Source organism: Podarcis cretensis (assembly GCF_951804945.1).
Source record: "Podarcis cretensis genome assembly, chromosome: 5".
In the NCBI taxonomy this organism is placed as follows: Eukaryota; Metazoa; Chordata; class Lepidosauria; order Squamata; family Lacertidae; genus Podarcis; species Podarcis cretensis.
The window spans coordinates 58391797-58406374 of NC_137174.1; the positions used below are offsets into that span (position 1 = coordinate 58391797).

The following is a 14578-nucleotide window of genomic DNA, read 5'->3' on the forward strand; positions in this document are numbered from 1 at the left end:
GAGGGAAGTCCTCCTTGCCATCTAGAAGGGATTCCTCCCACCCTAAATTGTGGTAGAAAAGAAAGATGCTCTATAGAAGGTGGTGGTTGTCATGTTCTGCAGTCACACTGTGCCTGCCACATATGCTCATAGGTAAAGTTTTGACATTTCTTCTTTTTTGCCTGGAATTTTGCCCAATTTATTTAGCTTTAACATAGTGAATGATGAAAATCTAAAGCCTTAACATCACAGCTTATACTTAAGTATATTCTTCAATAGCTTTTGGTGTTGGAGAAATAAGCTGTATCTATCACTGCCTCACTGTGGCAAATGGAACATTGGGCTGTGGTGAGCCCAAACTTGGGACTAACATGGAGAAGCAAACTGATGTGCCCTCACCTCCCATTTTCAGGTTGGAGGTGGATATTGGAGGCAGAAGCTTATGGGCTTATCTCTGCGCCCAAGGGGTGTTCCAAACTTGGAGCCACTGTTGGACACAGAGGCAGATCAAGTCAGGATGCCTCTGCCTTCAGCTGTGAGATGAAGCAGGAAAGTGGAGGCCCATCAGCTTGTCTCTGTGCCTGAATGTGCTCTGAGCTTTTAGCGCCCAAGGAACACACTGGAAAGCAACCTTCTGTCCTAACAGTGAGCTGTGGGCAAGCAGGAGCTTACTTTCTGCCCCTCCCCAGCTCCAAACTCAGAGCTGAAAAAAGGAGCAGATTCTCTCCTAACATTGTGCTGCATTCGAGATGTAGCAGAAATAAGGGACAGCACCCCACTCCTTTGGAAAAGGTGGTAACAGCAAAGTTTTGTTTGGTCTGTTGAGTATTTCTTTTACTTGCTTAAGTTTGTCTTGTCTGTCAAGTGGAATTATGCTGCTTGGTTTATTTTTCATTTTAGGAAAACATCTGGGAGTGTCGGGGTTGAAAGAGTTGTCTCTTAGAAATCACATTTCTTTATAAAATTACTTTTCATAAATTTGTCCTGAGAATATGGAGGGAGGAAAAACTACTTTGATACTTGAGAAGCTCATTATCAGGTCTTCTGCTTGTCAGCAGCAAAGTCTTGGTACAGCGTGTCCTCTGTAAATCCTGATCAGAATCATCTGATAGGCATCTCACTCTGAATCGTCTGCTTAAATGTAAAACATGTGACCCCAGCCATCCCAAAATGCATTCATGGCTTCCTACGCTTAGCCTCTGTTGTTGACAAATGAAGCTCAGTCTTTGGGGCAGCTGTAACAAGAGCAGGAAATGAAGCATTTGATCTCTCTCTGGATGTTTTTATTTGGAGAGAAAAGTTGCCTGCTATGCTAATCTGGCATGCTTGACTCTTTCCCAAGTGAAACTGGGGGTGAGGGTGGATTTGATCAAGCAACTAAAGTAGCCTTGCAAATTGAACATTAATCTACCCACTCAAAAAACCCAGTAGCTCGTATTCACTAGATGCCACAAGAAATCATGGTTTACCCACAATTCCAATTGATGATCGCTCATGACTTTAGACAGAAGCATCCCTCCAGTTTGAGAGCGAGAGTCTCTCCCTCAAGATCCCACAAGAGCACTTTGGTCTATGTGCATGTATTTTTTAGGTCTTCTCTGTGCTAGCTCTATGATAGGAACTAGCATATATGAGAAGCATTTGTAATGTGGGAGCACTTCTAAGTTCTTGGTTCAATTATAATATACGCCTTAAGTATCCAGTACTTTCCAACGCATGGCAGAAGGATTGTAGCTCAGTGATAGAGCACATGGGTTGCATACAAAAAGATGCCAAGTTCAGTTCCTGGCATCTCCCAGGTAAGATTCTTCTCTGAACCCCTCCACTGTGAGTTGTAGACAATACTGAACTAGATTGACCCAGTGATGTATATGGCAACTCCCACTGTTCCTAAAACTTTCTAGTCCTGTAGTAGTAGTTATTATTATTATTATTATTATTTTATTTATTTCCCCAGCTACTCTGGGCGGTTTCCAACAAAATATTAAAATACATTAGTCTGCCAAACATTAAAAGCTTCACCACCACCACCCCTTTTTGTAAGTGATAATTGGACCTCTTAGGTTCTGTAAGTGGCATACCCAGTCTCCCTTCAATAATAATAATTAATTAATACCCCATTCATCTGACTGGGTTGCCCCAGACAGACCATTTCTGTCATCCTGTCATTAGTTTCAAGAACTCTAGCAAGTTACTTTCTACTTTTGTCTAGTAAAACTTTGGGTCTACATTTCAGACAACCTCCATCTACTCCAGGTGTGTTTGGAGTAGGGTGCAGGTATGGCTACTCAGGTGCCTTCTTGATCACTATTTTTAGCATAACAGTTGCATTTCTGCTTCTAGGACTGTGTCTAATCTCCTCATAGAAATTGATTTAAAAATAAATGCTGAGATTTTGACATGTGAATTTTGTAAACAGAAAGGCAATTTTTTGTTGTTGCCCACCTTAATGCATTGCCTGTTTACATGACTGCCCAAAATCAGATGGCAAAAAAAGAAGTCTTCCTGACAGACTCCCTTGTGCCTTACAATAGAAACCAAGTGAAGCTTTATAAGTGAAATCATCTTATTTTAAAGTCCTCTTATTCTTCTGAGGCCACTGCACACACTGAGGTTTAGTGTAAGGTGTTCAGTTAATGGAGGAACCCATCCAGTTCAAGCAGTCAAGGTTGAACCCCATATTTGCTTATGTGGTATTGACCAGCTTATTACTGTCATGCCCCTTTCCTATTTTAGTCAATGCCATTTTTTATTTATTTTTATTTTAAATGGCAGCTGTGATGAGACTCACTGGCTGTTCTAACAGCAATGCTGGAAAATGTTATCAATTTTCACTGTTTTTGCTGCATGTCTTTTACCGGGTAAAATTAATGGCATCAGTAAAACTCTTTATTACTTCCTCTTTTTTGTGCACACTTCTGTGTGCGCGCACACACACACACACACACACACACACACACACAAACACACATATATAATGAGTGAGAGAAAGAACACAGGTAACCCTTCAGGCTTCATACTGTATTAGGAACAGATATGCACTTTATTCCTTTCTTCTTTGCATCAAAAAGTAGCTTTCTGAGCTGGTGGAATACAAGAACAGCTGTAGTAGCAAAATGAGAAATGGTCCTAATATAGCAAGATTTGGGGGGGTGCGTCATCAAGTGAGAAAAGCCTTCCATTGAACATCCCCCTAGTGCTAAAACTCATAGAAATAGATTGCAAATGGCTTCCAGGATTATTGATCATCTCTAACGCTTTCCACTTTTATCTTTAATGCTTTGCTGTTTCTTATCCATAAGAAGCTACTGGTTTCAGAACTTCACAGGAGACTATTTTCTGTCCAATCATCCCAGCTCTGCATTATAGGGAAGGGAATGAGCAACAGTGGGGGTGAAAATGTCTGAGCAGAGATGGGCTTCTCATGAACTCTCCAGTGCTGATTAATTGCCTATACTTTTTTCCTTCCAGCTCGCGGCCTGGATCACATCGCCGAGAATATCCTGTCGTACCTGGATGCCAAGTCTTTGTGTGCTGTTGAGCTGGTGTGCAAGGAATGGTACCGAGTGACATCTGATGGCATGCTGTGGAAGAAGCTGATTGAGAGAATGGTCCGGACAGACTCGCTGTGGAGGGGTTTGGCGGAGCGGAGAGGATGGTGAGAGCATCTTTCATGCATCTTTTCCCTTGCTCAGTGAGGGAGTAGGAGTAGGTGCTGCTAATTTACGACTTGCAGTGGTATGGTTTTTAAATGGTATGGGGCTGTATTCAATGGAATGCTAAGGAGATCATTCCATCAGTGCAAGAATTTCTACTTCTCTGATGGAACGATCTTCCATCGCCTCCCATCACCTGCTGTTCTGTGGGTTCTCCAGACCCTCCAGAACAGATTTGGGGATGGCATGGGAAAGGTCCCATTGTGCTAACAGGAATCCTTGCACTGACTTAGCCTAGCAAAACAAGTAAATTGAAAACAGCTTTAGGTCATCGGTATGACAGTTCATTTTATTTGAAAATTGAAGACTGCCTTTTAAATTCTACCATTCAGTCTTCATTTTTTTTCTGAGGCTGTTTTTTGGGAGTATGTATTATTTCCTAACTTGGGGCAGGTAGGCACTTTCCCTTGATCTGGAAGCAGAATCCAGTAATTTAGTTCTACCTCCAGAGATGACTGGCCAAGCTTAGTAACAGGAACAGGGGATAAGTCCTCTCATATCCGGAATATATATATTCTGCTGCTCCTCCTTCTTTTCATGGCAATGGCGGTGGTTGTGATGGCAGCCCTTCCTCTCCCCCATCAAAATTGTTTTTCCTTTACCAAAAAAGGGAAGGAGAAAAATCCCTAGATGCTGTATGGAGTTTTTAGAGCCACTGTGGTGTAGTGATTAGTGTCAGGATAGGACCAGGGAGACAAGCATTCAAAGCCCCACTTAGCCATCGGGCTCACTGGGTGACCTTGGACCAGACACTGCCTCTAACCTTAACCTACCTTACAAGGTTGTTGTGGGGATTAAGTGAGGAGCAGCAGAACTATGTATGCCACCTTTAGATCCTTGGAGAAAAAGATGGGCTATGAATATAATCACTCAATCAGTCAATAAACCCAATGCTTTTCGGCATATATCAATGTTAGGCCTTCATTGGAGGTTGAAATGTAAAGTCGAAACAAACTGCAGAGCCATCTGATAATAGAAGTCAATTTTTTTTCTTTACCGTCAGGTGATTTGCAATGACTTTAGTCTCTCTCTCTCTCTCTCTACACACACACACACACACACACACACACACACACACACACGGGCTTATATTTTTTTCTTTGGATGCTGGTTTAGCAGCAGATGTGCTGGAAAAGCCCTCCAACCCCATTTCCTCTCTCTCTGCCTTGCTGTATGAAGGGAAGAGGTGCAAAGCCTTGTTGGGTGGGAGGTAGCAGGGCTGCCAGTTGTAGCTGCCAGTGCCAGATGTGGACCATCAGCCAAGTCCAGAGTCTGGGGTGGTCACTCTGTTTCACCTCAACCCTCCACCAGTGATGGCCCTTCTTTTTGGTGGGTGAACAAGCAACGTAAGTCTGTGTAACATACAGTATCCTTCCCTCCCGTTACTTAGAGCAGTCTTTGATATATTAATTCATTAGACTTTCAGAAGTTTCTGTACTCGTTGTACAACTAAAGTAGGTGCATTTTACATGTTATGAATGTGTTAGGTCACTTTTGTTTTCCTCAGCAGATTTTCACAATTAGAGACCTGTTTTATCTTTAGCCATAAAGCCAAGAGTACAAACCACTGAGGGCAAGCATGCAGAAATTCAGATAGATTAGTTAATCAGACGGAATAGTTTTTTCTATTATGCAAGACTTTCCCCAAGTCTAGAGCTGCTCTGTTAACATTTCATTAGATGCTTCGCTCTCTTGGGTAATCCCTTTAATACATAATTTTCTATCCAAGGAGCCTCCCTCGTATGTTGTCTGTGAGGAAATGGGTATGAATATTTCATAAACAAGACAAAGGTGACAGCTAAGGCATTTTAGCTGCTATTAAAACAAAAATTAAAAATAAGGCCAGAAACTTGCCAAGTGCAAATTCTATTAAGGGCTTTGGCACTAGAAATATGTTACAGTTTAATAGATTATGAGGGCAGAAAAAATGTTTGTGTAATGCTTTCAGTGCTTCGAAAAATACCTAAAATACAGTTCTGTATTTAGTATTGATTTCTAGAGGTACCCAGATTACTTTCCCATGGCAGAATTAACAACAAGCAAGGCACAGACATTACTTTTGCCGCTTCAGAATCTGTAGTGAGCAAAACTGACTTCTGATTGTGGAGATCTTGGTGGGTCATAGTTAACATGTCAAACAGCACACTGACAAAATGTCTAGGCAGTAATGCGAATGTGCTGCTTCCAACATCTTCAAGATGCCTGCATAGAGTTCTCTTCCAGGGAGATGAATGATGCATACTCATAAGATAGAAAGTGGGGAATGAGTAGCTTCTGATACCTTCTCGGCTAACAGTTCAGCACTGTGGTTCTTTTTCTCATTAGGGACACAAATCTGCTAGTTTGCAGAGGGTACCATTGCTTACTTATAAGGTGTTGCTGAGCTACACACACAACTAGGGAAAGTTTGCAAAGCTTGATATTCTTGTAGGCAAAGCATTATACCTGCCATATTTTAAAACATGGGAGATTTGTTAGAGCTTAGTTTTTCCAGAAATGTGTGTTTGAAATTGTATGTATTTTCCCCCCTTGTATCACACTGCTCAGTATTTTTATTAGTCATTTTGTTGATTCAAATCACTCTTCCAAAGCATGGTTTACCTTGCACGTGCCCAGGGCACCTCACGCAAAAGGAAACTTCTCAGTGTATATTTTCAGATTTGTGGCAAGGAAGGAATGCATAGGAAAAAACCTGTCGGAAATAATGCAACAGTGAAAGGGGGAGCAGAGAGCTGGCCTAGGCTAAATGCCATGCCTCACATGCCAGGATTATACTCTGAGGATTTGTGCCCATTTCTGCTTCACAAGGAATGTTGCCAGGCAGAAGAGTTGTTAGCATGCCCATGGTGGGGTTTACTAGCTTCCGCACAGTGTTAGGTGGCTCCTTAACTTTAGGATGAGGAATTTTAAAAAATTTACACAGCATGAAGTGATTGCCGTTCACTGGGTTTCCCTCCCTTTCTCTGGCAAAAATGTGCATTCCATGACCAGGCTAAGTTGAGGAAGAAGCCAATGCAGTTTACTCAGAAGATTAGAGGAGCAGTAAAATGCTATTGCTGATACTATGAATTGCTTAATTTCTTTTTGTTTTGGAGCAATTAGAATGTGGGGAACATACTGAGGTCCTCTCCTATTCTCACTCTCCTTTGAAGGACCCTTTTATCTATCCACCTTTATTTGCAAAACGGCCTTATATTTATTTAGATGCCTACTATTTTATGAATTGCCACATGTCTAAAGGCAGTAGTATTATGATGCGGACCCTACAGCATCCCTTTTAAATCTGGTCTAGTCATCCATTTTCATCTACCAAACACAAGAGCTCTACAAGTCTCTCTCGCAAATCCTTGAATGAAATAGCCATGGCTAAATGAGCAATGCTGCTTTTCTTTCTTTCTTCCTTTCTTTTAGGGGACATTATCTTTTTAAGAACAAGCCGCCCGATGGGATAGCCCCTCCTAATTCCTTCTACAGAGCACTTTATCCCAAAATTATACAGGATATAGAGGTAAGAGCCAGAAAACGGCTATGCAATTGTATGTGAAACCCTCATCTGAGCTCCTTTGTTGTGTGTGAAACAATTCAAATTTCCTGCACAGATGCCAGCCAGTTACAGCTTCCTACTGCATCTACCGTAGAATGAAAGAGAAGCTGGATGTGATAGTGTGTACATATTTGTACACATTTTCCCTCTGCGTCCTGTTATAAAAAAAACAATTTAGTAGTCTGTCTTTAAGACACTTAGGAGTCATATGTACCAAATCCATTGATATTTGGTCTCCCCTTCTTTGAAGGGAGTTGAATGTTCAGGCACTTGGATTATACCATCTCACCACAATTAAATCTCAGTGTATTATACCATTTCAGTTCAACTTCCATGATTACACTGAATTAAATTTGGCAACCTTTCCGTTGAAGAAGCATATCACAGTGTCACATTTGTGATCAAGGGATGTACAAAGTTCATCACAGTAAGTCTTACTGACTCAAACAACTGTTTGAGCTTCTCCAAGTGTCACTGAGACCAAATCAAGGCAACCTGCATTTTTTACAGTACCCACTGTTGACCTTAATTCTGGAGAAGCTGTTCAAAAGAAAAGAGAATTGCTCTTAGGGATGGTGGGGAAGGAGATCAGACAAGAGGACCAAACCATGTTTCAATACGCAACGGTAGCTGCCAGGATACTGCTAGCGCAAAACTGGAAAACCCCTAATATTCCAACCATTAGAGACTGGCAATCTAAGTTATTTGAGTATATAGAGCTAGCAAGGATGACACAGAAGATCAGGCATCAGAAAAATGTAAAATTTATCAACGATTGGAGTAAATTCCTTACATACATGGAAACAAATCTAGGTAACATTAAAATCACAGTTGGCGATACATAAAGTTTGAGAGGTGTAAACAAGGTAAGAAAAATACCCTGCAGGAAAATAACATGGGAGTACAACTCAAGCCGTTTTGAAGGGAAGTCAATCACTGTTTTGGGATGGGTGGGTATATATTTTTTATTATTATTATTATTATTATTATTATTATTATTATTATTATTATTTTTCTCTTTTGTATGGGTGTATGTGCCGGTGGTCTTGTAATTTTGCCATATGGTACCTTTGTTTGTTATTCCTTTTTTTTTCTTGTATTTGTTTTTTCTGTTTGTTTTTGTTCATATGAAAAAGAGCTCAATAAAAATATTTTAAAAAAAACAAAACAAAAGAAAAGAGAATTGTGGCCAGTTCAGCATTCTTGAAGATCACTGAAGGGACAGATACCTGTGGAGCCATCAGTGTGGGGGAAGGGGGAAAACCTACCTAATGGACAGTCAACACAAGGGGAAATGAACATCCCGGGTTTTATCCAATGTTAGCCCTACTCAGAGTAGACACACTGAAATGAATGGAACTAATTAGCCTACTAATTTCAGCTATATTCTAGATATCTGGTGCCTTTGCTTTCTTTGTAGTAACTAGAATCATCTTAGAGGGATTTGAAACTTTATGGAAGCTAGGGATTGGGAAAGTGGCGGGGAGAAGGACTTGTCCCCTTTCCTTCCAGCTTGCTCTGGTTCTATCTAATGATAAATGATTTCAGCATCAGAGCTGCTTCTGTTGTCCCAGGAGTCCAGCAGGCTTTATTGGTGCAAAATTTCCATGTTGTTTGTTCCACACTTTATAATTGTTTCTCTCTCCCCCAGACAATAGAATCAAACTGGCGGTGTGGAAGGCACAGCTTACAGCGAATCCACTGCCGAAGTGAAACAAGCAAAGGGGTTTATTGTTTACAATATGATGATCAGAAGATAGTAAGTGGCCTCCGAGACAATACCATCAAGGTGAGAGCTCCCCAGTGGGCAATGATTGAACACAAAATCCATTCCCCAGAAGAATGCAGGTGTAACTTCATTTAGGAGGACTAATGCAAGAGAGAAACAGAGAAGGATGAGGTTAATCCTTGTCTTCCTTTCCCTCCCCTCGTGCCCCCCATCAAGTCTGACTATGAATTGCATTGGTTTTCCTCCCTTTCTTCCAAACAAGGAGGATAAATCTATATTATCTGTTTCATTTTCTTGCATTCTGTTCAGTGCTAGCCACGTTATTGGTCCTTCAGTAATTAAAGTCTTCCTGTTCCCTAATGAGAAGGGTAAAGACTATGTTCATATTAAAACAGAGATATTAAGGATAGTTTATATTGCTCCAAAGTGCCTGTGGAATACAAAGTGCACTGTGTGCCACTTAGAAGAAGTTCTGCTCGCCTTAGTAAATAAAATGCTGCGTTACAGAAAAACAAAAGAGCCAGTCTAGCAATACAATCTGTTTACCTTGTGGTGAAATCCCAAATGTGTGCCCTTTTTGCCTTCCTAGATTTGGGACAAGAATACGCTAGAATGCAAGAGGGTTCTGACTGGACACACGGGGTCAGTCCTTTGCCTCCAGTACGATGAGCGGGTGATCATCACTGGATCATCGGATTCCACTGTCAGGTAGCTATTTATTTATTGAGAATGCTTATATCCCTCCTTTCTAACAAATACAGGCCTCCAAGGCAGTTTACCCCATAATTAAAACAATCCATTTTAGTGAAAAAATATATAAAAGGCAGAGAATAGAGCCAACAGTCAATAAGCAAAAAAAATTAAACAGAAAGCAGTTAACCAACCAGATAAAAGCTTTTGAAAATTAAGCCTAAAAGTTAACAGTTTGCATGCAGTGTCAAACCGTAGTTTGGAATACCGTATTTTTCCCTCTATAACACGCAGATTTTTTCTCCTAAAAAGGAAGGGGAAATGTCTGTGCGTGTTATAGAGTGAATGTGTGGTCCCTGGAGCTGAAAAATCAGGCAAAAATCAAATCACGGCGCTTCACGGAGAAGGGAAATCTGAAAAGAGGAAGCGGCTGCTTTCCTGCATTCTGCCTCAGGGTCTTACTGCCCACCCTCCTCTGTTTCGTTGCTGTGTTTGCTGAAACGGAACAAAGAGCAGGGAAAGCCCCTCCCCTCCAGGCAAGCAGAGGGGAATTCCTCTCTGTGCTCGGGTGCTGCTGGGGGAGAGGGAGAGAGAGGGGGGAAGTGAGAGAGGGGGGGAGGGGGAGGGAGAGAGAGAGGGGGAGGGAGGGAGGGAGGGAGGGAGAGAGAGAGAGAGAGAGAGAGAGAGAGAGAGAGAGATGGCTGGCTTGGGTGGGGGGAAACTTTTGCCTTTCTTTCCTCCCTCCCGTTAAATCCCTCTCCTGCATTCTTAGCCAGCTGCTTCTCTGCACACCCCTCTCATGTCCCTTATTTGTTTTTCCTTCGCTCCCCACTTAAAATGTGGTTACAAAGCATAGATCCACATGGATCCTCAGGATCTTTGCATTGGGTCACCCCAAATTCACCATCAGATCACATAGCATGTCCATGGCTACAGCCTGCCCCCCCAAAATCACGCACCCACTGTTGCCTGGGGCTGCAATGGTGCAAAAACGTGGTTAAAAAGCATGGATCCACATGGATCCTCAGGATCTTTGCATTGGGTCACCCCAAATTCACCATCAGATCACATAGCATGACCATGGCTACAGCCTGCACCAAAAAAATCACGCACCCACTGTTGCCTGGGGCTGCAATGATGCAAAAATGTGGTTACAAAGCATGGATCCACAGGGATTCTCAGGATCTTTGCACTGAGTCACCCCAAATTCACCATCAGATCACATAGCATGTCCATGGCTACAGCCTGCACCAAAAAAATCACGCACCCACTGTTGCCTGGGGCTGCAATGGTGCAAAAACGTGGTTACAAAGCATGGATCCACAGGAATTCTCAGGATTTTTGCATTGGGTCACCCCAAATTCACCATCAGATCACATGTCTGTGGCCACAGCATGAAGCCTAAAAATGATACATCCACTGTTTCATTCAGAATGTTTTTTCCCTTGTTTTCCTCCTCTAAAAACGATGTGCGTGTTATGGTCAGGTGAGTGTTATAGAGCGAAAAATACGGTAAATTATATTGAGATTGGGGGATTGTATGATGAGTGTCTTGGCTACCATGCTACTCCTAGTGCTCAAGAAGAGGTTGGAAGTAAGAAAGATGGATTTGCTCCACAAGCCCTATTCAAATTCTGCCCTCAAAACAGAGACAGTGGAAGGCATGCACAAAGAATGGAAGGCTGTTTCTATAAGTTTTGGTAAAAATAGCCTTCAGAGTCAGCAATTTAAACCCTTGATTCCAGGGTTCTCAACACACACACACACACACACACACACACACCTGTCCTTGGGAACAGATAGCTGTCAGCACGTTTTCTTGAGCATACAGATTCTGCTTGCATGAAATATCCAATTAAACTGTTTTTCGTTTAGCAGGAATATTTTAAATTCCTTAATGCCAGCCATTAATATATTATACAATGCTTTTAGCAGGACAAAAGGAATATTTCAAATTGTGGGTGCTACATGACATTTTTTATTGCTCAGGAATTGTTCAAGTCCTGTGGCCTAGAATTTTTTTAAAAAACAGTCATAAGAAAGAGCAGCATATTTGGTTCAGGGGTAATTCTGTGTTGGGAGTAAATTATCCATTTTGGAGGCTTTGCTGATTTGGAATGGGTTGATATGGATTATTTGAAAGCTAAGAAGACTGAAATGTGCTGAGGAAGGACCTGCCTTTTGAGAAATTTTGCCCTTGTTCTTTTTAGACATGATTTTTAAAACAAAGGTGGAAGCGCTCCGCAAACTAAATTCTGTACTAGTTTAGATGTTGCATTACGCCCACAAGCACAGAAACTCAGCACATGCAGTAGAAGATTTCAGTCCTCAGATCTTCTTTCCTGTTAAATCCTTTTGTTTTGAGGTTCTTGCTTTTTCTTACTCTGTTTGGACATTACAGTGTTAACTTTTGTTTGTTGGACTCCATAGCTGTGCTGTTGACTAAACCCAAAGGAGGACAGTTTGCTTCAAATTGCAGCCAAGCCCAAGATTCACAGTGTGACACTGAGCAAATTACACATTTTCTCATTTTCAGTTCCCCATCTGTAAAATGGATATAATAATGTCCTACCACACAAAGTTGCTGGGAGGAAGAATTAGATTCTTATTGAAATACTATTTGAATTTACCAAATTAGGCGGACAGACTTACTTATTTAGCACATCTTTTACAGGAATGTTTGGCATATTTCCCCCTTCTGCTTAATAATGGATCTTAAAACATCTCTCTCCTCCCCCTCTTTTCTCTCTTCTGCCACAAATTCCAGAGTGTGGGATGTTAATACGGGTGAGATGCTGAACACCCTGATCCATCATTGTGAAGCAGTACTGCATCTACGTTTTAATAATGGCATGATGGTGACATGCTCCAAAGATCGGTCCATTGCCGTGTGGGACATGGCCTCCCCAACAGACATCACACTACGAAGGGTACTGGTTGGACACAGGGCAGCCGTCAATGTGGTCGACTTCGATGACAAATACATTGTATCAGCATCGGGGGACAGGACGATTAAGGTGCAAACCATGAAATCATGATGACATTAGACATTTATTTTATTTATTTCTTTTTCGCAATACATTTATACTGCCTTCCTATACTGCCTTCATCAAGAGGGCATGGTTCCCTTCTTCACACACACTTTGATTCTCATCATCATGCTGTTAGTGTAGATTGGGCTGAGAGAGTGAGTGGCTGGCTTAAGGCCATCCTTTTAGTTTTATGCCTGAGTGGGAATGTGATCCACTGCCTCCTAGTCTTTAATCCAACACTCAGACCATCACACCACACTGTCTCCCATCAACAATCTATGACTTTTTCATAAACATCCCTGTCCATTATTTTCTTCTGTGTGTACTTGTGTCTCTCTTACAGGTCTGGAACACAAGTACCTGTGAGTTTGTGCGTACATTGAATGGCCACAAGCGAGGTATTGCATGTCTACAGTACAGAGACAGACTAGTAGTGAGTGGTTCATCAGATAATACAATCAGGTAAGAAACACAACAGTTACCTGAACAGCATGCTGCCTCTCTCAGAGCCAAACCATACATTACACATCAGTGTTTGCAGTCTTCTCAAATGGCCATTTTTTCACAAAATGCCAATTTGAGACAAAGCAGCGGTGAAGGTGTACTTAAACATGTTCTTGTCTGTTCCCACTCCAAAGGCCCTGCTCCAGCACTTTATCGTTTAAAAAGAAGCAGTCAGTATTAGACTAATGTTGCATGCAATTGTAATGTGCTCTTTAGCACATCCGCGTGCCCTCTACTTATTAAACTGAGATTGTACTGCTTCTGATTGCAGGTAAAGGATTGCACTTCTGAATTCTCCCCCGCATACAAAAAATAAGCTTTTTTCTTTTAAAAACAAACAAACTAGTATAGTAGATAGAGACCTGTTCCTATGCCTTTGTCCTGTTTTTTTTTTTAAAAAAAGAAATGGGGGGAGATGGTTCATTATTATTTTTGGTTAAATGTAGGGGAGCATTCAAGACAGGTATCCCTCACCTGCAGTTTGAAGTGATGTGGCTCACACTAGCCCTTCAGGATTATACCACTTTACTCTGTGTTGTATGTAAACCAGGCCTAATTTGTTACTAAATAAGGTTTTAAAAAGGCAGGGGGTGCCATATACCTAGAAATGTCAAGATCCGCCAAAAATCTGAGTTCAAAATGAATTCAATATATATTTATTTAACTCACATAATACAGCTGAATTAACTATTTGAAGTCTTGCTAAGGGTATCTTAGAAAGAGCAGTCATAAAGAACCAAGAAAGGAGGCTAATGCACAAATTTGGGGAAGTGCTTTGGATTCAAGAGAAAGTAACTATGAGGCAACACTTCTGTCTTGGTTTTTTGTCATTTTCAACTTTTTCTCTTTAGCCACCAGGAACAGAAATTTCTCAGCTTTGTAGAATTTTCAAAAATCAAAAGTCTGCACTCTATTCCATGTATTCTTAAAATGGCCATAGCCCTGACAGCAGAGTAAAACTTGTGTTCTAAAATGCTTCTGTAAGAAGGAAAAGCTTTTGTCGTTGCCTCAGTTTTCCAGAGTTTAAAGCTTCCAAATCATCAATGAGCAAAGATAATCCATTTAGGGTACTACATATAGTTTTATTTTCCATAAATATTTATCTCCTTTTTTAACACAGCTGCTATTTAGATTTTTGTATTCTTCAAGAGCTAAAAGCAAACAGTAATAATTGTTTAACTTCTCAAAATGTAATATGTGAAAGCACTGGCACGGACTGTTATAAAGGCTGCTCCCCTTTATGGTTTGTGTCTCTGCTTAGAAGAGTTGGATTTGCAACAAGAGGTTTTTAATTCAACCCCAAAACAGTGCTGGGGTTTTGCCAACCAAGTTTTTCTCATGGTGCTTAGCCTCAGGCACCATTTGTAACAGGTGGCCTGGACTC

General features: G+C 41.2%; 1 protein-coding gene across 10 annotated transcripts in view; it reads left to right on the forward strand.

Moving 5' to 3' along the window:
* The window catches only part of BTRC (beta-transducin repeat containing E3 ubiquitin protein ligase), a 128393-nt gene that overhangs the window by 102078 nt on the left and 11737 nt on the right, over positions 1–14578 (forward strand). For all 10 annotated transcript variants that reach the window (XR_013839335.1, XM_079977445.1, XM_079977447.1 and 7 more), the window contains 6 exons: positions 3451–3637; positions 7107–7203; positions 8891–9028; positions 9558–9676; positions 12426–12675; positions 13034–13152. Coding sequence is in view for 9 of the 10 variants with exons in the window: in XM_079977445.1 (XP_079833571.1) it covers positions 3451–3637; positions 7107–7203; positions 8891–9028; positions 9558–9676; positions 12426–12675; positions 13034–13152 (910 nt within the window). In the remaining variant the exon portion in view is untranslated. The remainder of the gene's footprint in view (positions 1–3450; positions 3638–7106; positions 7204–8890; positions 9029–9557; positions 9677–12425; positions 12676–13033; positions 13153–14578) is intronic.